The sequence below is a fragment of the Indicator indicator genome, chromosome 2 (assembly GCF_027791375.1).
Source record: "Indicator indicator isolate 239-I01 chromosome 2, UM_Iind_1.1, whole genome shotgun sequence".
NCBI classification, from domain to species: Eukaryota; Metazoa; Chordata; class Aves; order Piciformes; family Indicatoridae; genus Indicator; species Indicator indicator.
The window spans coordinates 39,264,665-39,292,213 of record NC_072011.1 but is presented as its reverse complement, the minus strand read 5'-3'; the positions used below and the strand labels follow the sequence as shown (position 1 = coordinate 39,292,213).

The 27,549-nt window shown below is 36.3% G+C and overlaps 1 protein-coding gene across 1 annotated transcript; it reads right to left on the bottom strand.

The window, feature by feature from the left end:
- Window positions 1-25,878, bottom strand: FEZ2 (fasciculation and elongation protein zeta 2). Its single transcript, XM_054396937.1, has 9 exons — window positions 25,646-25,878; window positions 24,228-24,336; window positions 20,626-20,742; window positions 19,146-19,290; window positions 15,434-15,702; window positions 12,636-12,716; window positions 7,882-7,957; window positions 5,646-5,711; window positions 1-17 (listed from the first exon to the last, which is right to left on the bottom strand). The coding sequence occupies exons 1-9, from the start codon at window positions 25,876-25,878 to the stop codon at window positions 1-3; spliced, it is 1,113 nt and encodes a 370-aa protein (XP_054252912.1).
- Window positions 25,879-27,549: the final 1,671 nt, after the last annotated feature.

The following is a 27,549-nucleotide window of genomic DNA, read 5'->3' as shown; positions in this document are numbered from 1 at the left end:
TCATGTAGGACAGAGAACTGCAAAAGAACCACAAATACATCTTGATAAACACCAGTGAAGTAAGTCTACATAAAAATCTATTGTATATACTAAAATACTTAAACATTGAATTCTATCCTATTAGTAACACGGCAAAATCTAGAAATCAGTTGAAACCAGCAATTAAGAGATCATCCTCTTGTCAAAAGATATTTTAGTGACACAACCCACTATCTTTAACTAATATTATCCAGAAATGAGTTAACTAAAGGTCATGTCTTAAACAGTGCTTTTTGAGGTGTTATTAGAAAACAGAGTATTAAATAAAAGGTGATGCATGCACTTTAAAAATATGCACTGACAATTTGAGACTCTAATTTCTAATTATAGTGCATGTACTTGAATCACACAGTGGGACGACAAGACATGTCCTTCACATGTTTCTCATTCCTGTTTCACATGTAAGACACAAACCTCAGAGCAATCCAGCTTTCAAACCAATGCTAGCACAACACAAAAGCAAATAAAGAAGTCAGGTGTAACAATTAAACAAAAGTTCCAAAGGCAAGAAAATAAACGTTCTTGATATTTTAAATACTTGCATAATTTAAAAAGAGAACAGAGTTTAAAGTTCTTACTTTATTAAAAAAATAAAATAAAAAAACCAAACAAAAACCAATTTCTTAAGCCTTTACTAGGAATTTGAAAGATCAGATATGAAATAGCAAAGCAAACTGAAAGACGGAAAATTGTTCCGCTTTTGTTGCATCTACATTCAGAAAAAAACGAAATAGTAGATATATTTTACCCATTTGACTCAGTAGTAACATACATTATTTCAGCCCTGTATTATGTCACAATTGCTGTTTAAGGACAATTGGAAAAAGAATACAAAGCTTATCAATAAAATCATCTTAGAACTATTTATTGTAAGGACACATCTGATTTCAAAGGCATTTATTTCAGCTACAAGTACATACTTACATATTGCTACATATAACATCTATGTCTTAGGAATGTCACAATTATTTACACTTACATAAGGTCTCAAATTAAGGAAAAATATATTCAGTTTGCATATCATACTGGTATTATGTTATATAAGAAAATGTATCCCTGTACATGAAGTTAAATCTTCACATTTCTGAAAACTGGAAGTAAAAACTAATAATCTTGAAATACGTCTAGATGAGATACCAGACAACACATTCTTAATATCTTGAACCTGTGTATATCTACAGACTAACATTTAACATACATATAATTGATTTTCAGCATACAGTTTAGTGGTCATGGTAGTTAGGTTACGGTTGGATAGTTGGTGTTTTAAGGTGTCTTCCAACCTTAATGATTCTATGATTTGTTCTGTAAGTAGCGAAAATTGAGGAGCCCTTCCTCCCAGCACACTTCCTCAGATATTCCTCTGTACCCTTGTAACAATAAAATTAGGTAATTTCCCTTTCCACAATGCCTTCTACTTTAAATATTCTAGGAACTCTATTCCAGCAGGTCCTTGTGCCACAAACCTGATAGGAGGTACTCTAAGAGCTTTTATGTATGCACATACTGATGAACGCAATCTGGACAACTGGATATTGGCATTTCAAAGGCAGTAACCTGTAGCTCAACAACAACGGTGGTTTCAGTCCTTCTCCTGCCTAAGGAACTGCAGTTCCCTACAGTATCTGTGAAATGCAGTTATTCTTGCAAGCCCTTCTTTCTGTCTTGTGGGGTTGAAAATGTGGATTACTTTTTGGCAGGCTTAAAAGACAGACAACAACTGCAACAAAGCACATTTTTCAAACAGCAACCTAAACTTGCATAATTCAGGGATTACAGATGCTACTACATGTTGCATTATTGTACTTGGCAAACAAATCACAATGCAGAAAGTCTTTACACTATACAAGAAAGACTGAAAGCTTCTGTTAAAATAATAATAAAAAAATAAAATAAAAAATGCTTTCAGCTATGGATATAGTACCTATTGTTGTTGTGACGCTAAAAACCAACAGACCTACAAGATAAAACTATCTTCATCTGTGCTTCGTGCTATACAGCTTAACTTGTGCACTAGAAACTTTGCTGCTTACTTGCTTCTGTAGGCCTTTCAATGTAAACAAAACCAATGTTTTCAAAGCACACTGAATTTGTTAAAACCATCAAAAAAGATCGGTAAAAAGATGAGCACAAATAACACTTAAATACAAGGTGCTTATTAAGTTGCCAGCTTCAGTCCAAAATCATGCTTTCTAAGACCAAGAATCTCAATGCTGGCTTGATGTTTCTTTTAGTAAACCTGTCAGTACACCTGTTTCCACCCTCTTCCAAATCACAGTTTCTATTTCATCAGCCCTAGTGATAAAATGTAACATCAAGATATTAAAAATATAGTCAGACACATTTAAGCATGATTGCAAAAGCTGATAGACTTCATGTTACCATCTATTTTCATTCTAAACCTGTAAAACACAGTATGAATCATATGTTAGTGGCAGAAAACTACAATTTACTTCCAAAGCAAATCACTAAGTCACTTCCATTATTATTAACGTCAGGATGAAAATGTTCCCTGAAAAGTAAAAAGAAACAAAACTTTGCAAAAGGAGAAAAATTCCCTCGCAAATAATTTAGGTTGTATCAAGAGTAGCACAAACAAGAGAAGTTAAGATGCTGCATTGTATAAGACTTTACATAGAATATGTAAATATTCAGGCTCGGGGATACTTTCCTCTGAGGAACTACTCCTTATGGAAAAGAGTGGAGAGCTAACTGTTCTGGAAAGGGGGAAAATTATGGTATTTTAAAAATTTTGGAAAAGGAGCATTTTGGGAAAAGAGGACGTTTTTAAAAAAAGCAAACACCAGAAATAATTTCAAAACTAATAATGCTACTCAGAAATGCATTTGGAGGATTTATTTTTTTCTAACATGAAGTGTACCAAGTTGCATTAGCTTTTTTCACTTCTTTATTGTACTGGATTTCCACATCCCATGTTCTGAGGATTTCTACTTCCAGTGTTTCAAAAGTATTAGCTGGTTATGAAAATGTGCAAAAATGATCCATAATAACACAGAAGGTCAGTAGTAGAAGGAGAGGTCTGCAACCACATCAAATTCCAATCCTGTGCTTCAGCTCTTGCCTAATCTGTCTTGCCAAAACAAGGCAACTCAGTTGTTACATGAAGTTATCAAGTATTACACAATACACATGGATAGAATCTGTATCATCTGACACGATCCAAATTTAGTCTTCCATAAATTTCAGAATCATTTTGACATTCAGTTCAAGATGGTAATGCTTCTGCAAAACACTATGAAATTCAGAAGAAAAGAACAAAAAACACTCCCAGAAAACCACTCTCAAATTAGTTTGTCTCTTTGGTTTTATCAGAATATCAGTGAATTTGGCAAGATTTCTTCTAAAATCAACACTTACTGCTCAATTTTATGGTTCCATTAAATTTACCAGATTAAGAGTGTTGTTCTTTTATTTGTCCTACGACATTATGCCAACAACACTATGGCAATTGGTAGAATCACTTTTTTCCTGATTTTTTTTTTCTTCAGCTCTTGCTTCTTTCAACAGCAACCAATGATATGTGGGTAAATTTATTACTAAATCCATGGACATCCAATTAACACCCACATAAGAGTGCATGTTCTAATTTCTTTTAAATATTATGGAATAAAATGACAGTGCTGGTTAAAAAATAAAAAATACTTAAGGACTTATTGTTAGATTATTTTTTCCTTTGCTCTGTAAAATGGAATACAAAGTAGGAAGAAGGCTTAACTTGTGCTGACAAACACTACACTAACTGAATTTTCCATAGATCTGCACGTATCCCATCGTCATGTATAATTTACCACCTGTGTTTTTGTTTTAAGACTAGGGAAAAATGATCCTCAAAGGAATAAGAATGTAACAGATTTTAACAGAACAAAGTACCTTCGCTGATAGAATCTGCACATTTCATAACTTCATTTCTTTACCAAAGCTTAATAAAAATAAATAAAATTTGTTCAGTGAAGACAATGGCTGGATCATAGTGTAAACAAATGTAAAATTAATACAGTTATCGCTATACCATAAGGATGATTACCACTTGGTACAGAACTTTTTATCCTCCTGCTTCTTTTGGAAAAGAAATTCAAATCCCTAAATCCTCATAACAATTTTCACTGTGTCAAGACATTTTTAGTCTTTCCAGTGAAGAGAGCAGACTCTTCAAAGAGTAGGTCACTCCTTTTGTTTTGAAATTCAAGGAGTAAATTGGAATTTCACGTACAAGAGCTGAGCTGAAAGTTGCTTTAAGTGAATGTGTAGAATTGCTTAGCTCCCTTTACAAAGCTTAAAATACTATTTACAGACAATAGATATGTGGCTGGGAGTATATTGTGCCACACATGAAACCTTGCTGAGATTTCACACCTTTAAGCTTTAACAGCAGAAAGAGAAACAGATTACAACTTCAGAAACAATTGGAAGACTGTCTGCTCTACAGGATAAATCTACATTAGAATGTTACACTGTCAGTTAAGCTATAAATTTTGCAGTCTAAACATAGCAATATGAAGCTTAATTACAGCTACACTGAAAGGAAGAGTAGAATTCTGTGCTCACTAACTTGTATGACTGATTGCCATAGTGAAAACAGACGCACAGATTGAGAAAGGCTTAGTTCTGTTCAGTAGTGAAGTGATGGCTGAGTGGAAATAATCTTTTCCTTTCAGTATGAGTGATATGAGCAATTACTGCCATCATTTGTGTTTTGCAATTTAAAGGCAACAGTGCTTGTATATGATGACCTGTTTGATTCAACACCTTCAAGGAAAGTATGATGCTTTTATATTTGTTGCACCTAGTCTAGCATCTCTGGTGCCATGAACATGCAGAAAGAGATAGGAGGGAACCTCAGCATCAAGTTTCCTAGATCATCCTTTCATCCTGTCCTATCCAGCTAATGTACTTTTACAAGCCTTCTCTGCAGCAGATTTCTCCATTTCCACTGGCAGTCAGTTTATTCTCAGTATCCTAGTAATCTGAAAGCTAGCTAGCTATGTCTAAAAACAAGAGCAGACACTGTATAGAGCACTATTCAATTGAATCAAATTGCTTCTAGATGTATTATGATGAAAAGAAAATAACTTTCATTATTGACAACAGTTCAACCTTGAGTCAAAGATTCACAAAAGTTCAGTGCCATCATCATTAAAAAAACCCTTGATCTTAAGTGCAAATGCCTCTCAGCTCATAAGCAAATACATGTGTAACTTAAGAAGGATTTTCAGAAAGTGTAAGTAAACTTCATCTAGCAAATGCATTACTACCACAAGCAGCTGTAATTCAGTTTCTGAAAAACCTGTACAACACATTTAACTTTGGAAGCTAGACTTCTCTGCTCCTGATGATATCCTTCAGCTATTTGATACACCACAAACTCTGCTATATTATACTATCACAAAATAAACACATTTTATTTAGGAACTATATGCTCAGAAACATCAGATGAAATAGAGTAACTGTGTTTGATAAAAGAGTAATATAATTCATGAATGCTGTAGGATCACTCTGTAACCTTGTATGTAAATGAAGTTAATTCAGAAAAACCAAAACCAACCAAACCAAAACCAACCAGCCACCCTTCCAAGAAACAAACTCACCCTTTAAAATATAGTCTGTTAACAAGCTTGGCACTTTCTCACTGTCTTCTTTCATGGCATGGAGGACTACAGTATGAAAAAAAAAAAAAGAAAAAAAAAAAAGAAATTCACATAAATTTAAGACAACACTCTCAGAAGAGATACCAAGAAGCTGCTTCAACTTCAACAGATATTAATATCCGATTACTAAGAAAACTCTTAAATGGAATATCATAAGATTACAGTGAGACACATCCTATCTTCACCCTTATGTACTTCTTCACACTTACGTAATTCTCACTAAACTCCATAGTAGGTAGATGCAAGAGACCCATTCTATGTGGTTAATTATTACAGGAAGAAAAACATCTGTCATAACAACAACAAAAAAAGCACCCCTCCCCTATTAAAAAAAAAATAAATCTCCAAAAGTAAGTCACCACATCCAAAATTAAAATGTCCTAAGAACTACTAAAGGAATCTTAGGCGAAAAAGCATGCTCCATTACTTATTTCCTAGATCTTCATCTTAAATCATGGAATAATGGAGAAGCACGTCTGTGAGTGACCTGATGAAAACGTTGGTGGTTTTCTTCCTCTGAAATGATGAACATTAGTAGCCATAGTTTGGAAAAATCATAAATATGTGATTTGGCATTAACTTGGAATAATATCAAAATGCCATTTTTGTAACCAAGTAAAAATTGTCCATTCTTGCATATTTCTGAAGAAAGAAAAATATTTAGACTAGCTCAGCTTGACACAAATAAGCTTGTCTGTTACTCCATAAAAAACCCCAACAGCAATGCTTTATAAAATGGCCTGGACATGACTAAAAGAATCAAAACTACAGAATTATACTACAAAGTAGTATTTAATAAACTTCAGATTCTTCATATGATACTTTAAATATGTCAAATATTTTATTTCTGTTTTTATGTTGAAGACATTAGTGTTCATAACTACAGAATACAGCTTTGAAAGAAAAAAATGACTAAGCAACCCTGACTACCTGCTTTACTGTCTGCCTTAACAGCAGTGAGAGCAAGTCAGAAATCAGCAACTGAGTCACAGGATCAAGTCTCAACCAGATGACAGCAAGCAATACTGTTAATACTCTACAGTACATTTGTACAAGTCATTTTGCTAGTAAACTGGCAAGCAACACAAAATGTTTTCAGGAGGCTTTAACCTCTCCCTGTTTAATATTGAACTCTGGAGCACATTTAAATAAGGCAAGAGGATAAAATTCATCTGCAGAAGTAAGTAAAAAATGAAAAATACATTTGTCACAAAATAAGTATGAATTTCCAGCTAAGGGTAACTGTAAAAAAAGCAAAGGGAATTCAATTCCTGATGAAACATTTCATTTACTCCAGAATTTGTGTAGTATTTAACAAGCAATGAGCTTTTTACCATCCCTCAGCCACCTGTGTAATCAGACCTGTGCTGCTGGAAAGCACCTTAAGACATTAGATCCAAAGCCCTGCACTGAGATCTGATGAAATACATTGACGCACTTTACCTTCTATTTTTAAATTGTTCCTACAAACTTCGGATGTAGGAGATTTTCCTGATTCCCAGAAATGCTTTGCTGTATTTAACCACATAATTACTGTTAAAAAAAATACAATCTTACTTTTCATACAAACTAGAATGAAAATCCAAACAACCAGAGGACTTAGGACGTACAAATAATTTTAAGGATCTATGCTAAAAAGATGTGAATAAAGGGAAATTCAAAGCACTGTCAAAATTCTTTGGTTTATACTTTCTAATTATTAAAATTTATTAATAAAAAATTAGCTATCTGAAGAGAAGCAGGCTATTTTAAACCAAATCGTGTGCAACCTCTCCTAAGTTTCCCAACATCCATTGCAATTTTTGAAACTCATTGCAGTAATCTCAATAAAGCACAGTGAGTTTAAACATAGGGGAATACTGGGTACTGCAAAATTCCTTGACATGCAGCATTTTCCATAAGGCCCAGCTGTTTAAACACGGTGTAGAACACTTACTTTCTGATACATGCAAGTTTCTAGCCTTCAGGATTTCAGAAAACAGATGGAAAACAAACATACTTGTCTTCTGAACCTTCACAGTCAAAATTAAAATGCATGGTGAAAAATCATGCAACTTTACAGATACGCTATAGAGGGTAAGGGGGAAGAGATAACTGTATGGATTCACTGGTATTGAGCAACCACAGTTGGAAATACAAAGGAGAAAGGATTAGTGTGGGAACTTCATTTGCTCACTTTTGGTTAATGTTTGAAGATCTTCAACAGATGGGGGTCCATTTTTCTTCTCATAAGGAATAACAGTTGTTAAGTACTGTAAAATGAAAAACAGAGTTACTTGCAGTTACTTACCAAACAGCAAAAACCATAGTAACTGAAATTGCTAGCCACAATTAAAAACTTTCCAAAAGATTGCATTTCACAAGAGAGATTAAAGTTCTACCTTTCCTGTCCAAAAGCTTTTATTACAGGAACCAACTTTGTGGGTTTTTTTTTTTTTTTTCAAATTATTTGACCATTTAGGCTTTAGAATTCATGCTGCTAAACACTGTAAGAAATGTATTTTAAGAATTGGAGCCATTTACAGCAAAAAGGTCTCTCTCTGTTAGGTTTCCTCTTTGTTCTTAATGTACAATCAAATAAAAGCTGGAAGAACAACTTTTCCACCATCTCCCCTCAAACACCACCACAAATGCAGATGAGCCATTTTCAAACTTGCTCTTCGCAAAAAATAATTTAAAACAAAGTATGTATTTATGATCGTGAGAGTGTCACCAGCTATATTCGAGATGAGAAAGTACATGGAAAGTACAGGAAGCACATGGAAAAAAAATTTAAAAATTCCAGGTAAATATTGGAAAATTGGGAAGAGTCAGCTTTTTAAAGAATTCCAGAGCACAACTCATACAGGTTGTGGGGGGTTCATTAAGTAAGAGGTAGTGGTTTTAAGTGTAAATAAGTATTTGGGAAAATAAAAAAATTAAAACATAAACCTTTTAACTTGTTATATATTATTTTTGAACAATCTCAAAACAGCAGGATTTTCTCAGTGAATTCCTCTCACTGAGGATGTGAAAGAGATTTGCCCAGTCTCAGCTCCAAATGCGATCTGTGCTAATCCGTGCAAAGAAAATTAGGCTGCTCCACAGGTGAAAATGAAAACAGACAACTTTCACCTTCTGACCCTTCCAACACTTCCAATCAAAGGAATGAAGGAACCCTAATTAAACACAAGACCACAACATTTGGATTTTTATTTAAATTCTCAGTTTTAATAGCCAGTGTGCTAATACTGATTTAAAGCAATACTGGTTTTGTTCTATTTGCTCTTTACTGAAATATTTAATTCTTGTGAGCTTTAAAAAAAGGTGGGTAGGGGTGGAATTTTCTTAAATCTTTCAGGATTTTAATAACTGCAGTCCAACAAATTATTGAAGCAACCCTATTGCTCTTTTATTCAATCCATTTTGACAACATCTTACTTTGTAGTCTATATGAATGCGTGTTCTTAAAGAGGTCAGCACTTCAAAACCACTGAAATTGCTGGAATTTCCTGAATAAAAAAGCTTCCTGAAATCTCCTTCCATTTTGAAGAATTTACTAAGAACTTTCTTCTGGGTTAACAGCTACAACGCAGCAGACAAAGCAACCCTCTATGTCTCATTCAGCTTGAAAGGTATGTGGCTCTCCATGTAACATATTATGCACAAGGTCTCCCCCCCTAGTAGTAGCACTTCAGCAAGAGTCAAGTGTAACTCTGAGTCTGGTGATGAGGTTCACCTTGCAGAGGTAGATTTAGTGTTGCTAGATGCAGCTGTAACCTTTGCCATGTTTAGAGTGGGATCATTCACCTCATGTTCAACCATGTCCTGTTCTTAAAATCCAGAGATTCAGTTGTGTCACTTGTAAGAGCCTATTGTATGGGATGTACTGACACCAAGACCTTACACAAGCACAGGCTACTTTTCTCTCTGCCTTTTCTTTCTTGCATTTTCTCACATCCACTTAGCAGAGTGGAGGAACACTTCTTAGGAAGCAATCAGTTTTCAATTTCGTTTCTAGCAGATGTAACCAATGAGTATCATCACTGAACTGTACTCTCTCTAAAATTACCAGAATCAATAGCTAGATATAAGACTGTTAAATCCGCAAATGTCAGAGGTGAAAGTAGATCTACTAACTCAGAAGTCAGATCTCAGGCTGTCATTTCCAGCCTTCTGAACTATGTTGCATTCTACCTTTTACCTAGACAATAAAGCTAAGCCTTATTTCACTGGACTAAATACCAACATTAGCTGTTTTCTTCTCCTGTAAACTCCACCTTCCAATTTTCCTCTCTAATAGCAACAATTAAATAAACTCAAACAACCAAACATCAAAATTAACTAATTTCTTTCTTAGTTTCCTGAAATCACAGAATCACAAAAATCACCCTGTTTTTCTCATCAGTATTTTGCTGCTGTAATGTCACTATAAAAACTCATTCTTTGAATTGCTGTGAAGAAAACGTGAAATGTGAAGAAAAAAACTACTAAAGTGTAGCCTATGCAACATGACCAAGTGCTGAGTCTATTGTGATCTCTGAATATTTTAAAGCTGATTCAGCAATATGATAAGCAGCAATTACCACTGAAACCTGCACCTATAAAAAGCATTCAATATGCCTAAAAATTGAAATGAAGATTACTATCTTGAACCTTCTTCTGGAAATACGATCACGGAAAGAGTTTTTTCAATTTCATGTCATTTCAACAGCTTTTATGCCATTGGTGGCTTTCTTTTCTTCCAGCTGCATTGTCAGATGGGAACAGGAGTTCCCGCCAGAAGTTTCTCTTTAAATGCTCAAAAATTCTAAGTAATTCTCATTTTGTCTCAAACACACACAAATAAAAGGACTACAATTTAAAAAAGGAAAGTATTCACTATCAGAGTAATACTACTGAGAAAATGGTAAAAGTAGTAAATACTACTAAAATTGTAGAACTGAAGAGAGTTCTGAAATAACTGTACAAACTTGTCATAAACTTTATGTTGTGACTTCGTGTATGAACTTCTGACTTCTCAGGTACACAAAAAATTGTGTCTCTTTCTGTGTTGTTTTTTGTTTTTTTTTAGTACAAATCTATATTGCTAACTCTTCTCTGCTAGCAGAAGACACCTGTTTATGATGACAAGAGACCCCTAAAACCATTTGAATATTCTGAAAGCAGCACTACGCAACTGAGCATCTGATACTTTCTATGCTTTGCATCTTGCTGCCACGAGATAGTACCACTAACATTTTAAAAACAGGGTCAGGGTTTAGTAATGTGACAAAAACAACAACCAACCAACCCTCCAAATAAAAGACAAATGTCACAGAAGTCATTGATTTCTAGGACTAAATGAGAAAACAGATGGCATCTTCTCTTTCTCCCCTATTTTTCATTTTAATTTCTTGTTATTTCTATGATTTGCTTTAGGATACAGGAAGAGAACAATCCCAAACATAAGCCTGCCATAACCCTGCTAACAAGGACACAGTGTAAGATAAAGTGGAGAAAGATAAATTGGGGAAAAGTATGATCAACACGAATAACATTAGTAAACTAACTAAAAAAGTAACCTGGAGTTATCCAATCAGTGTTTTTGTTAATACAAGATTATGTTACTTATCTTTAGAAAGATAGGAGGCAAAGAAAAAAGGTGTATTTGAACAGTGACACACAACTAAAAGAAATACTTTAGCCAAAAGAGAGGATGGCATAGCTACATGTTCACTTTATGAAAATAAACAATATTAAAAACAGTTAAAGAAACAGGTTAACACCCATAATTTATTATTAAAATATAGCAAAGAAAAACAAACAAACAACACAGCACAGTTATTACTTTATCTGTACTGAGAAAATATAGAATGATACAAACTCTGTTAGGTAAGGCCTATATACGTGTTCAAGATCCCCTAAGTTGGGGACAAATAGCTGGATCTACGTATTCAAGAACTCACCTTACTTGAAAAAGACCACTTCTAACTTCACGATTCAGGAATGACTTGAGAGGAGCTTACAGTCAAAAGCTTAAGGAGCCATGATTTCTAAACTACCAGGCAGTTCATGCAGTCCTAAGATGACTTCTCAAGAGGGGGGAAAAAAACCACAACAAAACCTTCCCACACTCCTAACACACTCCTCTGATACAACTGCACAAGCTATAAGGGGTGGACAAGCATTTATTTAATGTGAAATGCCAGTATTTCACCCACATTCAGAGTGCACTTAATAACACACACACACTACAGATCTGAAACAAACAACTAAGTATTAGTTTGAAATAAAGCACAAAAATCTTGCTACTTCGGTATATGTAACATCTACAGTGATACTCACTGAAACTGGGACTCAACACTGTGTATTTCAACATTTAAGCAGTCAATGAAAAGACACAAAGTTGACTAGAACTTACATATTTTATTTTAGTAATCTGCATTGCATGCATTTGGCTGCTTTTAACATCACGTGTTTATCAAAGTCCAAAAGACTACTACGTTAGAGTCTACACATTTTTCAGGTGCTAAAGATGTATTAGTTCCAAACATTTGAAGAAAATAAAGCCTTCTTTCATTTGGAGATATTACGCAAGTCCTTAACACCGAAGGCTGAAATGTTATGTCTAACCTGATACATAATCCTCACCTGGGGTATTAGAATTTTAGAGACATGCAATGTATTTGAAGCTTGTGTTATGCCAAAACACATTTTTGTCTGGGGTAGGAAATAAGGGTTTAATATTTCAGTGAATCAGGATATCACATCCTGACTGTGTTGAGATGCTGAGGAGAGAAAGAGAGACTGTAGGCCAATCAGAGACACAAGGCAGGGAAAGAGTACAGATTCCAACATCTGTTCTGCTTTTTTCCCCCATCTCAGCATTTATTGTGAACTACTGTACATTTTCAAGCTCCCACCAAAAGTGCAAGCAATGAATGAAAAAGAGAGAAGATAGCCCAGCACCTGTTTCTCTCCACCTGAGTTCCCAAACGTGTGGCGGAAGCCATTCTGTATGACATTTGAGATCCCTTCCATGCTGAAGCGCTAAAGGTAGTGAAAACATCAGAAGGAAAAAAGGGACAGAAAAAAAGTTCAGAAGACTATTAATCAGAATTTACCAAGACTATAAAAGACAAATGACAAAGACAAGCTCTAAGATGTATTTCAGCACATTTGGTTTTCCATTCACCTGCTTAATTTTTATAATTGAAAAGCAAACCTTACAATGGCGGTTATCTACATCAAAATTTAATTAAACAAAATCCTCACACTGCAGACCCAATAATTGAGACTTGCCTTTTACATTTTGAAATGCAAAAAATAGTGGTTTTAAAAGTTCAGTTCACACCACAATCTCCCTTAAAATTCATGCTTGAGCAATACACTTTCAGAGCCAATACTTATACCAACTCCTCCAATTTTAAGCATCTACTAGACACACTGTTAAGAGGTATTTATTTTCAGCTCTACCTCTTTAAAATGTGTTAGGTTCTCATGCTTCCTTTTCCACAAATGAAGCAATAATTAGTGTTCCCATTTTTTGGTAATATGATAAAATATATATAATTAGTTAATAATATATCCATATTAATTTCAAGCTCCGTTACACTGAATCATGGAATCCGAGTAAAGAAAAAATAATATATAATCCAATCACAGTTTTTTTCTTGACCTTTCTAATTCTTTTTGCTTGCTGGAGAAGTGGAAAAAAAATAAATATTGACATTTAACATGAGATATAAAAAAAATCAGCAACCATGAAAAATATAAAAAGAAGAAACTAGGAACCTGCTGACACAGGGCAGTAAGATGTGTGCACATCAGCACACTTACCTATGTATTTATGGGAGGGGGAATAAAATGTGCTGGAATACAGTATTAATTTACTTTCTAAAGCACATGAGGTCAGTAAACGGACATAGATGTTGCCAAAGCCACCTTAAATTTTCTAAGATATCTTGCTTCAAGAAATCAGTATCTTCAAGCCCTGCCTATTTTTAATTACTCCCATTTGCCCTTGTGAGAAGGGTAAAAGTTTTAGAAGAAAGTGACTTGCCCAAAGACTGTATGGAGGACAAGAAAATTCAATTATAGTATACACTGAAGAACTGGATTTTTTTAAGGGTATGAAAATTTAACTCTACTTCCAAGCTTTGTATTTAAATGAGGCTTCATCACAGTTTAAGATAATGACTTAACAGAAACTCACTTTTCTAAGTTACTTGAACATACTCTCTGTACACATATTTTCATCACTTCCTTAAAAAAGAAGGGAAAAAAAAGGAGCATTGAAGGAAGGAATCTTGCACCTCTTTCTGTGAGAAGGCTCTCAAATCTATACTTGGTGATAAACTATTTTTAGAAGAACTGCATGTCTGCAGCCTACAGTCTTACTTCAGAACTAGTTTGTTCAATCCCTCAGAAAGCAATTTGACACATCTGTATCCTGATCATGTCTAATATTGGGCCTGCCTACAGCTATATAATCTCCATCCCTGGAGGTGTTTAAAAGGCACATAAACGTGGTGCTAAGGGACATGGTTTAGCATCAGACTTGATAGAGTTCGATAATGGTTGGACTCAACAATCTTAAAGGCCTTTTCCAACTGAAACAATTCTGTGATTCTATACTGAAAAGTATCAAAGTCTCTAAACTTCAACTAACCAGAATAGCTTACAAATCACTTGACTCAAGTTTCAAAACCTAGTAATTATTTTTCTTTCTAGTTTGAATACCACTTGCTGTTTTTCCATCTGAGCTTTTTCACTGTGCTCTTGCAAAGAAGTAGCAATTTTGTATTGTTTTTCAGACATATATTTTCTTGAAGTTCTATTAAAACTTAGCTATATACATGAATGCTTTTCATTAGATGGACAAGATCAGAACTCTATTTGGGTTATATCACAGGTAACTTATGCGTCTAAGTTTAGAAATAAATTCTGAAAAATCAATATTTCATTACAAATGTTTATTGCTTATGTTTGGAAAAAAACACCAAAAAACAACCATAAAAGCTTCTGATGCCAAACTGAAGCATTCTTTATGGGACCACATTTTCCACAGCCAAAGGAGACACTAAGAAATTCTGACATTAACATCTCTCTAAAGTAATTTAAAATTGTATTAGACAAAGAAAAATAAGTAATTGCACCGATAATAACCTAATTCCTTTCATTCCCTCTCATTATTCAAACTCTGTTTGAAAGACCGTTTTTCCTTTTGTTGCTGAGTTTTGTAAACAATAAACTAAATTATCTCCTCCCTTTATACCCGCACTACACCTCAACCCTGTCTCTCATTGGACATAGTAACTCTGCCACAGGTTTCAAGAGATCCAGGGTTAGACTTTCACTTTACCTATAAACCAACATAGATAATAACTCTCTGTACAGCTACACCAACAATAATACTGTAAGGCTAACAGTGGTACACACATATTGAAATTATCACAGTGAAACCAAACAGATAAATGAGTTTGCCTACTGGCAATAAAACATGGTACTACATGTGAAGTCATATCTTTGCAAGAAAGGTATGCTGATTCCAAGCTAATCTGCAAATGATAAAAAAAAATAAATCTTGAGTATGAACAGAGTGAAATGCCATACAACCTTGTGAAAACACATAATTTCAATAGGAAGTTGTCTGGGCCTGAAGGCACGGAAGCTCGTGAACCAGGTATCTTCATGTGATATAGGACAAATACTTCCCATAAGAAAAAAAAACCTGAATGTATAAATAATTACAAAATTTTTCTTACTGTTCCAGGCATATGACTTCTTTCTTGTTTGCCATTCTGTGGACTACCATTTTTCACCTTCTTTTTCTTCTTTGCTGTTTCTTTGTGTTCTCTCTGTTTGTTTTGTACTTCGATGAGGACAGAAATGAAGCTGTTTTTCACTTCCTTCTCAAACTCCAACTCATCTCGTAGAGCCAACTGCTGTACTAATTCCTCAGAATAATCCTTAATAGCAGTCTCAATTTCTTCTAGCAGCTCATTTAACTCAGCAACAGACAATCTTTTTACTCCTAGAAATAGTTTACATGAAAAGCAATGTATCAAGATTTTAAGCATGAAAATTCCTGTGGGAATTACAAGAAAAAAGTACTCTGAATTTTTTCAAAACAAAAAATTAAATTCTAAAACCACATAAAGCAAAACATTAGTCCTGAAGGCATAAACACCTCATGGAGGCAACTAGATTATTAACAGGAAGATTGCTAAAGTTTCTTCTTATTTCTAAGAAACCTGAGATAATCTGAAAATATGAAAAGCATGTTGTATTTGAGGAAATTGAACTAAGTGCTAAACTTCTAATACTGACACCTCTGTTAACTATTGCTTTCCATTCACACTCATTTTTCAAAGTAAAAAGGTCTCCATATTTTCTGACACAATAAATGCTTAGGTATTTCTGGAGTTCATTCACCTACAACAATATAGAAAATATGGTCTAGAGTAAGGAAATCCTCTCGGGAATGTTGCCAATGTACACACATGGATTAATAACAGCTTGTGCCATGCTTTTATGGGAGTATTTTTAGATGCAAACCAACAAAATCCTCCAAATTTCTTCGTCTGGGGATTGTAGTCAAAAGACTGAAACAAAGAACCTAGATAAAAATTAGCTTACAGGTTCATTTCAATCAAAAATAAGCATTAATAGTTTTGAGAAAGCATGAGACTAATTGGTCAAAGCTAAATCAGAAGTCTGTAAAACACCAATTTGAAAACAAAAAAATTCCTCCAGGTTTGCATTTTAAAGGTACAAATGGGTCATGTGCTACAGAGAATGAAATTACAACCAAAAAGAATGTACTGAGGCTTGCTTGGCTTTAAAAGTGGCCACATTTCTTTGAGGACTACTTTCTATTCCCACTTAAGTGTGATACACCTAGAAAGACAGTAAGTCCCAGCAGTTGCTATGTAAAAGACCATAATTTTCATTGGCATTTGAGAAATGGCTAGTCATGGTTACAACAAAGAGTACAATCTGTTTAAGGACACCGCATAGATTTTTGTAATCACTCAGTTACATTGAAAGAGTCAAGTAAATGCCATGTCTAAAAAATTTTTTATAAGGGAAGTGCCTATGGATGAGCATTGAAAAAAACAAGTATGTCCACAAACAAACAAACAAGAAGTACTGCTCTTAAAAGCATCAAAGGTAATACATAAACCACAGAATTCTGTGAATCTGTGAAATGTGATTTTTCTCTCCTTTATTACACCAGCGAAAACTCATCAGAGAAGGCTCATTGCCACTCAATACAGAAAAACCCAATGAAATCCGTTAAGGCAATTCTCTAGCAAGGAGACAGTTTTTGGAGCAGTTTATACCTTAAAGTCTGTTCAAACACTGTAACATACTGTATGCTTAAAAATCTGATTTTCAAGTAGTTTGAACCATTCATTGCCTATATTGTTGTTTAAACTATTCTAAGCCTGTAGAATGCAGGTTATAACCTCTAACTGTAATAGAGATCTTGACTCTGCTCACAGTCACTGCCCATGCCACAACACGTCTTACCATTGCAGTAACTTTGCAAGGTGAGTTTTGGTTGCCAGCAATAGCAAATAGCAGCATCAACTAAAACATAAGCAGGGGGAAGGAAGGTAAATTCAGCAACAAGATTATCTGGTGCTCTGTGGGTGTGAGTCAGAGTATGCCTTACAATTTGTGAAATTGAGTATACTGTGGTAAAAACTAGTATGAGTAACTTCCATACGTTGCACCACTGTTTCATTTTTGTGAAAGAACAGAGAGAGCACCAGTGAGCCCCAACCCTTAAGAACTAGCTTCACAGGCTGAGAAACAATTGTTCTAAAAATGTAGGTGCAGATTTCCTGACAGCAATCCTGACTTGTTCATGATAAATCAGTTGCTGTTATCAAGGTCTAAAAAAGGGCCACACAGGAACTACTCAGCTGATGCAGGTGAGTGAATACAGAGCAATGTGAACACAAAAGACTACTTGGATTAAATCTTAGATATGCAGGCTAACAGACTCTCCTGTGTAACTAAAGCTGTAACTGGTTTTGGACTGTCTTAATACGTCTCCTATACAAGGAAAAAAGGTAAATACAAGGGTTTGATTCCCTGCTCTCAGTAATAAACATTAACATCTTTGATTTGTCTTATAAAAGCCAGACATTTTCTAGGAAAACTCTGCAACAGTTTCAGAGAGATGCAGTCTACATCTGACCAGATTTGCACACAAAAAAGGTAGCAAAAGATTTTCATAAACTAGTGATCTGAAAGTCATGAAGGCAGATTCTGAGAAACTGATTGTCAAAGTAACTCAAGGCATTGTTTGGTCAAGGCTCACCGTGAGATGACCTTGAGACCATAAAGATGCAACAGCAAAGATAACTCCTGAGGCAAAGCAAACTAAACATGATATGAAACATCAAGCAAGCTTGATTAGCTCTAATCCTAAAGACACATGGAATTGTCAGCAAAGCAGGAAGTCCTTCTGAGCAGGATACAGTTCACTTTCACATTCCTGAAAATGTATGTGTTGACACAGCTAAGAGTCCAACCATGAAAACAGGATCTTGTCCATGTATCTGAAGTGCACCAGCAACTGTAAGTCACATCAAAAAAAGGTCAGCCAGGTTCCCTGAATCTTCTAAAAAATTTATATTGCTGACCAAGACTACAGGACAGAAAGCACCAAACTTATTATGAAAGTCCAAAGAGGAAGGATCATCTAGCAATTTTTTTTGTGTGTACCTATCACCTTGATTTTGACAAATATGTAGATGAAAACAATTTCCATGAAGAAACTGATTAATCACAGGTTTCATTTACATACAATTTGACCTACTACAATTAAACAATATACATTATTTGTCACTTCCTTTTGTATAAGGAAGAATAGATGATTTCCTGAATAGAGTAAGATACAAAGGGGTGGTTTTGTTTTTCTTTTTTTTTAACTTCTAAATTTTTTGAAGAGGAATAAAAGAAAATAGAGGACATAAATAAAGCAACTGTTTGTTTTTTTTTTAACATAAGCATTCATCTTGCATATATTTTTTATTACTGTATATCAAGGAATGTTGCTGTGGCTGGAACAGTACCAAACACCACTTTCTTTATTTACTGCATAGCTTTCAAGAGCTTTAGCAAATCTTCTTAAACACCACATATTGGCCCCAAGAAATTAAGAAGGTTTAATAGAAACGATCAACTTACCACTAAACCTAAGAAGGAAAACCAACCCAGTCAATCGACCTTCAGCATATTTCCTTCAATGTGAAATTTTGTGAAATTCCAGTTTTATTCTAAGTTATGAAACCTGACAAAAGTAAGTCTTCTATTCATGTTCTAAATATAGTTTGTTCTTTCAGGGCATTTTGAAAATATTTCTGAATACAGATATTTTGTTATAAATCAAACACATGGCAAACTCACCCTTTATTTTTGACAAGCACAAGAGCATAATATAAAATAAATACCACTTACTTTCTTCATAGCTGTTGTTCGTACTGGACCTCTTGAGTGTTTGAATTTCCTGAGAGAGTATGGAGAGTCGATCTGATTGAGTGGGTGTTTCATCATCATCTGGATCAGGTGATTCCTGCATCATTTCCTCTATTTCTTCGATTACCTTCAAAAAATGAAAACCCTTATGAAAACCCTCCTGCACAACGAGAAACAGCCTGCCATCTGAAGCAACACTGTTAAGAGATCATGGGGTTTTGGTGCGTGTGGGATTTTTTGATTGTTTGCATTCATTTTTTAATTTTTTAAATTTTTTATTCTTGATCAGCAAATATGCTGCTGGATGAAACTAATGCCAAGACCAAATGGAAGAGAATCAACAAAATCATACTGACATTTCCTCCACATCCTCGCTCTCTAAGAATAAGCCTCATTCTTCAAGGTAAATTGGTGATCACATAACAAGCACTGTAGAGAAACTGGTTACTTTCATATGAAGGTGCAGATAGCTCTGCTTAAGAGAGCTGAACTAAACAGTAAGCTGGAATATCTTTCATATTTGGTTGAAGGAAAACAAAACAAAGACAAAAATCAATTTCCTCCTTATTCCCCACTTAATTACACTTCTCTGAGAAAAAAAAAATACACAAAACCAATCAAAACCAAAGCATGCTCTGAATTACCTGAAAATCTGCTATGCTTATGGGAAGTTTTATGAACTGATCCACCAAAATCTGAAGTTAATTTCTATCCCTGGGCATAAGACCAGAGCCAGAAAGTATGAAAACAAAAATCCTGTTCATAAAGAGCTGACTTTTCAGTTTAGGAATGACAACTGAATAAATAACACATCACATTTTACAGGTTTAAAGGCTGTACACAGCGTTGAGATAAACTGAGGCAGTTCAATCAGTCCTGTCTCTCCTACCACATTCATCAGACTTCTCAGGTAACCTTTTAAACTACAATACAATACACTCTTGCATTTGTATATCAAAGCAGGATCTTAATGGACAGTCATTAAGCTTACTTAGAAAAGGAATTTTCAAGATAATTTAAGTAAATCTGTGGGTTTTCCCAGAAGCCTTTAAGTAATTTATAAAGCTTAGTAGCAGAACTGTTACCTGCTCCCATATTAGAATGCTTGCTAACCACAAAGCCATGAGGATACGAAAGGCAATAGAATCATGATGGAAAACTACAAATTGTACAGTGACATCTACATTCCAAAAATATTTTTGCTTAATTTAGTAGTATTTCTGATTAATTCATGGCAAGAAATTTATAAAGATGTCAAAGATACTGGACTATCAACCTTACCTGAAACACTGGAATACTTTAAAAATCTGAACAACCTATTAATATCTCACACAACTACTACTCCAAATAAAGAGCAATCAATAAGCTTAGCTATGGTGAACAGCAAGGAAGAATAACAAAAGATAACACAGACTAAGAAAAATTATTACACCAACAACACTGTCTTCACCGAACACTTTACCTGCTCTGCTGTGAAGAGTGGTTCATCGTTGATGCAAGAAACGATGATAGAATGCATATCCAGCTGTTCCCTCAGCTCCTCATCATCTGACAGGTCAAGGTTCAAATTATCATTTACCTAGCAAGCATGAAAATGCATATTTATGTAAACACATATATCCACATTTGTGTTTATGTATATAAAAATACATGTACATATACAAAAACAAAAGGGGAACTAAAGCTGAATTTTAAGAATAAACAGATTCCTTGCCCATAATAATGGAATCAATGATTCTTGCTGTCAAATATCTGAAAACTGAAGCACCTTAACAATGGAAATCAAACTGCAGTTGGAGAAAGTTAAAATAGCTGTCATTCTTTAAAGTCTTTAAACACCCTCAAAATGCAAAGACTATATACATAATGACATGCAAGCATCATCATGGAAGGCAGTCAATCCAATACAGATATTTAAATCTTAGATGAAGATCAACACTTGTCATTGTGGGGTGAAAATGCATCTAAAAACCTCCAATGTTACATAGATTTGTTATTTCAAGTGATTTTATACTTCTAGTTACGCACATAATAAAAGACGTGAAAACAAGTTGTTTTAAAAATCAGAGCATGGTTATCTTTAGATTATTTAAAAAATATATTGTTGCATATCTGAGTGTCTTTTCAAGAAGAAACAGAAGAAATGCTGTTGCCACACATATAGCATCATATCATACTCACCCTTCAAAACCAAAGGCAAGAAAAGATTTAATTTCTCTCCTTATTCAGTCAGGTATATTTCAATCTCACACATATTCTAGTTTATTTACAATTTGTTTGCTTTTTCTGCACTTTATCTATTATTAGATTCCAGTAAAACCAACCTAGAAAAGGCCCCCCAAAAAAGCTGCAGCCCCTAGCCTTTGATGTTTTGAGCTCAACTGCTTTAAATGATCTTTGGTCAAATTTACAAGCATTATGACTAGCTGTATAAAGTCTTTGGTCTCACTATATCGGTTTTCAATTTTTGTGGTAAATTCTCCAATTTTCCCAGTTTCTTATTTCAGATTAATTTTGAAGGTGCTGTTGTTATCCCCAGATAGCTGGTCTACAAGGCAAAACATAAAATTTGTATTTCTACAGCCATTGGAAAGAAGTAAAATGATCACTTTCTTCCAGAATCTGAATTCTAATAAGCATGCAGTGACAGGGCTCCACTACGAGTATCTCTTCACTTACAGCACAGATACATTCCAGTTTTGACATTCTTTAACATCTTCAGTTCTCAAATGTTTTTGCATGATTACGGCAACAACTATGGGATAGTAAACAAGAATAGTAGTTTATCTAAAAAGGACAACTTCCTCTCTTGACATCTCTAAAAATGACACATTGGGAGACAATCAAACTAGATTCTGATAATTTATGCTTTTAATGGCCTAAGTCAAAACAAGGGGTCAACCTGTCTGCTTCCCTGACAAAGAAGTGAGGGAAAAGCAATACACAAAAAAACCCTCCACATTGTGACAGAGTGAGATACGATAAGAATTTACTGAATGAATATGAATACAATGCACAATTACCTTAGCCTATTTGCAGAAAAAGCATGTTGGGAAGCAGTAGCAAGCAGAAATGACAGAGCGCTGAAATCCCAAGCCAGGAAGCTACCCCCACCCAATCCCTCCCTGTCCTGCTGCCATCTCAGCAGAAGAGAGACAACATCCAAAAGCCTGGAATCCCAACGGAGTACTTGGAATAGGAAGCCTCCCACGTTACAATTCGAACTTCAACCCTCATAACACTTTGCTCCAGCCAGCACTTCAGTTTTGAAGCTGGCATGAGGCAGGATGGTATGAATAGCAGCAGACTAAAACTCAATCTACAACAAGGCTTATAGACCATCTATGACAGCCCAAGCTACAGCTGATGCCAAAAGGACCACCTGGCCTTCCACTTAGCCACACTCTATGCCTATTTCTGTCCTCACACTCACACCAGGGAATGACCTGTTTGAAAGAAATCTAACCAAAATACAATAAACAAGTAATTGCACAACCCTCTTCCTTGTATAACTGTACAATGCTTCCACCCAACTACTTCTTTCACTATCAGAGCCATATGAAAGTTTTCACAGATCTGTGACGTGAAGCAACAGAGACTAGATGAAATCAGCCTCCGTCGCCTTACGTTTTTTTCCTACAAAAACAGGAAGAGAAATATTGTAAGCACAAGTTCAACAGCACATTATTAGTTTCAAACACCATCACGGAAGTGTTGTTAGCTGTCAGTATTCATCGTTAAGAAAGTTAAAATAAGGTCCATATGTGCTGTCACATATCTAGAAATACTGCTGAAACAGAGAAGAAGGAAAAAATCCATGTGAAATGCTCCCAAACAGATGGGCTTACCATATCAAAGACATGCCAGGTGGAGTGAAAGCTGAAAAAATTTCAGATATCTTTAACCCATGAACAGATTTTCTCCTTTTCTTGGTAGCATACCTAAGATTCTTTCTTACTCATCAACACAACTTACATTTTTTTATGTTGTTCCTCCATAGCTTCAAAGAATTTACAAAACTAATTTTTATATTGTACCTAGCTACCTGTCAAGAAATCCATCAGTCTTACAGTCCATATTTCAGTCACGCAACAAGGTCACAGCATAAGGGGTTACAAGTATTTTTACTTTAAATATAAGGATTCAATTACTCTAAAAAGCACTTGGAAAAATCTGAAGAAACATTCTAACAAAAACTAGAATAAACAGAAGTCAAATTCAAGGGATAATCATCAGACTCAAATCATGAAAGTACACCCCAAATTGCCACCTTTCCCTGTTAAACCCCGAAGTATCCTCTTCATCAGAACAACCTTTGCTCCTGTCACAGTAAAAAGTAGCTGTGAATTACATAACGGATGGCATTACCCTATTCTCAGGTTACACACACAGATATTTTTACAACATACCTCAATTTCACTCTGTTTAAAAGATAAGACACTCATTTCCTCTGAAGACGTGAGATAGGAATTCTTCTGTTTTAATCCACTTTTAAGAAGATCAGAGGACAACCCTTTCTATAAACCTCTCTGTAGCTCTCCATTCCCAGCTCCCTCCTCAGACAACTATTCCATTTGTTTAAATACAAAAAAACCCCAAAACAAACTCTTACACTTCATTGTCTCCTAACTAACTTTTCCTGTAATAAAGCTACTTTATAGTCTCCACCTGACAGCAAAATGAGATAAATTTAAATGTCCACACTGGATTTACTAAATCAGGGTACTCTTGTGTCTGATCATCTCTCACCCAGAATAGTGCTCAATATGAAACTGACAGTAGAAAGATTTTACATGACATACCTTCTTATTTTGTAAGTTTTTCTATTGTGCTCTGGCTCTAACGAGCACTCATCTAAAACTAACCACAAATTATTTTAACCCAAGGAGATATAAACATACATTAATGGTTTAATGTTTTTTTAAATCTTTTCAGGTATAATGCTTGGCATTAAAAATATTTTAGACCATTTAATAACAACATTATTTTATACAAATTGCTTTATTTCCCTGCTGAGTATAAAAGATCCAAAGAAAGAGGGCATTTCTGCTGATCAGAACTTACCCCTTTTTCTGAAAGATTCAGTGTTGGCAAGTGCAAAGCTCTGGTGTGGGAAGATTTCCAGTCTACTGGCATTACGTTACCATAATTATCAGTCAACGCATTCCAAATTCTAGAAAGAGGAAAACAACAAAAATACAGACCTTAAAATAAGCAGCAACTGATAAAAATGCAAACATATTTAATGATAAGATATTTATATCAACAACTATTTTTCCTCCCTAAATATTCATCTACAAGTCACTATTTTTAGAATGCCTTTAAACTAAAACAGGTTTTGATAAATGTAATTTATTTCCCTTTTTAAACCAACAATGTATGCACAGAGATGCAATAAAACAATGTGATGAAGAGATAGCTTCATTACAAATCATACTAGAAATCTATTCTATTCCTAGTGTTCCTGTTTTCCTTGCCTTTTGCACATTATAATCAAGCATACTGGAGGCTGAAGAGCAAATTCTGAGCCAAATCAGTCTATCTTTCTTTCTGTTACAGGTTGCTGCCTCGAGTCAGCTAACAAACTACTACACTGTGGGTACGTTTAGAGTGGTTAGAGGAATGAAGCTCAGAGTAGGTTAGAGGAATGACCCAGCCAGACACAGAAGAGCAGAGAGCGCCTCATCACAGCCCAATACATCTCTCATTCATGGTTCTTTGAACTCACCTCATTGTTTATATCTAGTCTTTTGCTAACAATTTTTGTCCTCTATTAGAATAAGCCACAATTTAGTTACCTCAAACAAAACCGGCAGTATTTTGATGAAAGAAAGCTGACTGAAATTTACTGTAAAATAAGTATGAGTACTAGTGAAGTAATGTTAAAATCAGGAGGAAAGCAGCATATATGGATCAGAGAGGCTCTGCTGATCAGGGGACAAAATATTATCAAGGTTGCAGCTGAGATTTTGTTCTCCATCTGCTTCCCATGCTTTCACGTTTAATCTTAAATGCTGATGCGCTGGGCATTTTTCAAGAAACTAAACAAAACTACCCTCAGTCACTTCACGTTTCAGAAGAGATGCTTCTTCTTACCCTGAGGTAAAAGACACAGCTCCCTGACAGTCCGGGAAACAGAACCAGAAAGCTGATTGTCAAACCCGCGCCCCGCAGGCTGGGCATACCGCTTGCCCCCGGGTCCAGGCCCTGTGACTCCCAGCTACAGTGCCGCGAGTGGGGAGAGGCTTCAACTCCCACAGCACACAAGCCTTGCTGGTATTTGGGGTGAAGGCGGCCGAAGCCAGAAGGCCCAAGGGCAGCGGGCTAACGAGCCATGGAGCCCGCACAGTGCCCGGGCTCAGCGCCCGCCCCCGCCCCCGCTAGCTCCGACCGTTCCTTCAGGCCGAGCCAGGCCTCCCTCTCGAGTGACTCGGCCACAGACACCCCATCTCTCCCTGCCTCCCCTCCAGGCCTGTACTCACTCGTCGTCCTGCAAGGCGCTCTGCTCCGTGAGGGGCCGCAACGGAACGCGGCTCTCGCCGCCGACTGCCCGGGCCTGCGGGGGCTCAAAGCAAAGAGACAACTTCGCCCCCAAATCCCCACCGTCCCAGCCGCCCTTGTCGCGGGCAGCCTCAGGACCACTCCCCGAGGAGGGCTGGAAACCCGAGAAGTCTTGCCAGTCCCCCGGATCTCGCTGCGAGGCCGCCGCCGCCATAACTGCCCCCGGAGCTCGAAGCACCGGGCTGCGCGCCCCCGGCTCCCAGCGGTGCGCGCTCCTAGCGCCTCTCGCAGCCCGGCGGGGCGGGGCGCGTTGAGGCGCGGGGCTGCCCCAAGGCCGCAACGGGCGGGGAGCCGCTTGCGGAGGAGGCGGGGCGACCTCAGCGGGACGGCCTCACCAGCTGCCTTCAGGAGCCAGTAGTAGCTGTGAGCTGTTGGCGGTTGGAGGGCGCTCTCTGCTCCCCGACAGAGTCGTAGGCGAGCCTGTCTCGCTCAAACTAGAGGGCGAGGCCGGCGGGTGGTCCGGCTCTAGGACTGGGCGTGGCGCTGCTTGCACGGCTAGAAGAGAGCCGGAGTGGGCTGTGTCACTTGAGCGTAGCTTCAGAAGCCGACTTCACTGTGTTTATGTACAGGGAAGGTAAGAAGCCACAGGCCTGAGGCAGGTGCTTCTGAGGCAGTGAGTGGTGGTAGCAAGGGGGTCAGTTCAGCGGATAGGAGAAAAGGCGAGGAGGAGTGTTTGCATAATTTCACTGTAACCTGATAACCTAGGGATGGGTGGCTTTTCGGCTGTTAGTTTTCCCTCCATTCAGCAACCTAACACAGAATTAAGTTTTGAAGATACTTGGTTCTTACTAGCACAGTCACTCTCGTGCCTATCCCCTGCTAGCTTTATATTGTGCCCTTATGTGCAATAGCTTATGATGGGCTTTTTAAAAATATCTGGTACTTTCTTTGAGCCACTGTAAACTTCTGATGCCCCAAAGTCCATAGCAGAATCTTTTCTGCAAATTAATGGCTGGCATATAGATACTTATCCACTGCTGCTTTGAGTACAGAAAGTCAGGCAAAGCAAATGAAACCATCAAGGCTCAAAGAAAATGAGGCAGTTTTTCACAGATAAGTAGTTACAAACTTGCCTCAAGATGTTACAAACCAGAGCTTTACATGAGATCAGTTAACTTACAAAGCAATAGCAGAAAAATAAATTATAGGCGAATAGGTAAATCAACGATTTGTGGCTCAGGAAGTCCATGAAATGCAAATTCTCATTCCACACTCTTTCTGTAGGACCTCATATTAAGAGTCTCATGTGACTAATTATAACTTTCTGACAGGTATGACTAGACCACATGGACTCAATGACGGGGCAAAGGCCTAACTTGGTGTTTGAGAGATTGATCTTTTGCTAACACTATATGGAATTTCACAAATTTCTCTAATGTGAAAATTCTCCATTGTAAAACCCAGAACCTTCTTTAACTGCAAACTGTTCTTTACCCACAGTATGTTCTGAACTGTTCTGACCTAAGGCCAGTAGGAAAACAGTACAAATTCCTACTCCCAGGGCAAAAAAACTTCACCATAATGTCGAGATACAACCTAATGTGTCAAGGACCAGTCTATGGAAATAGTAAACATGAACATTTAAGAAGACAGGCATCAGTAGGTTTAAATTTTTTTTTATTGTGCTGCCAAGAGCCAAATTACAAGAAACCGCCTTACAGTTAAAAAAGTAAACAAGCAATCTGCTGAACCGCAGCGCACTCCGAGTGCCACATATGCATCTATTTTTCAGAAAATTATATCTGCATTTCTCTTACAAGAGCACAACAGGAACCAAGTAAAAAGAGTGTAATGGATACAGCACATAGGATAAATCATATCTTTA

What these genes read in the sequence shown, in the direction of transcription:
- FEZ2 (XM_054396937.1), bottom strand. Translation starts at nt 25,878, where the DNA reads ATGGCGGCGGCGGCCTCGCAGCGAGATCCGGGGGACTGGCAAGACTTC. An exon ending in GAAGTCATATGCCTGGAACA is followed by an intron (nt 12,717 to 15,433) that starts GTAAGAAAAATT and finishes CACTACCTTTAG; the next exon opens with CGCTTCAGCATGGAAGGGAT. An exon ending in TCTTCAAACATTAACCAAAA is followed by an intron (nt 5,712 to 7,881) that starts GTGAGCAAATGA and finishes TTCATACTGTAG; the next exon opens with TCCTCCATGCCATGAAAGAA.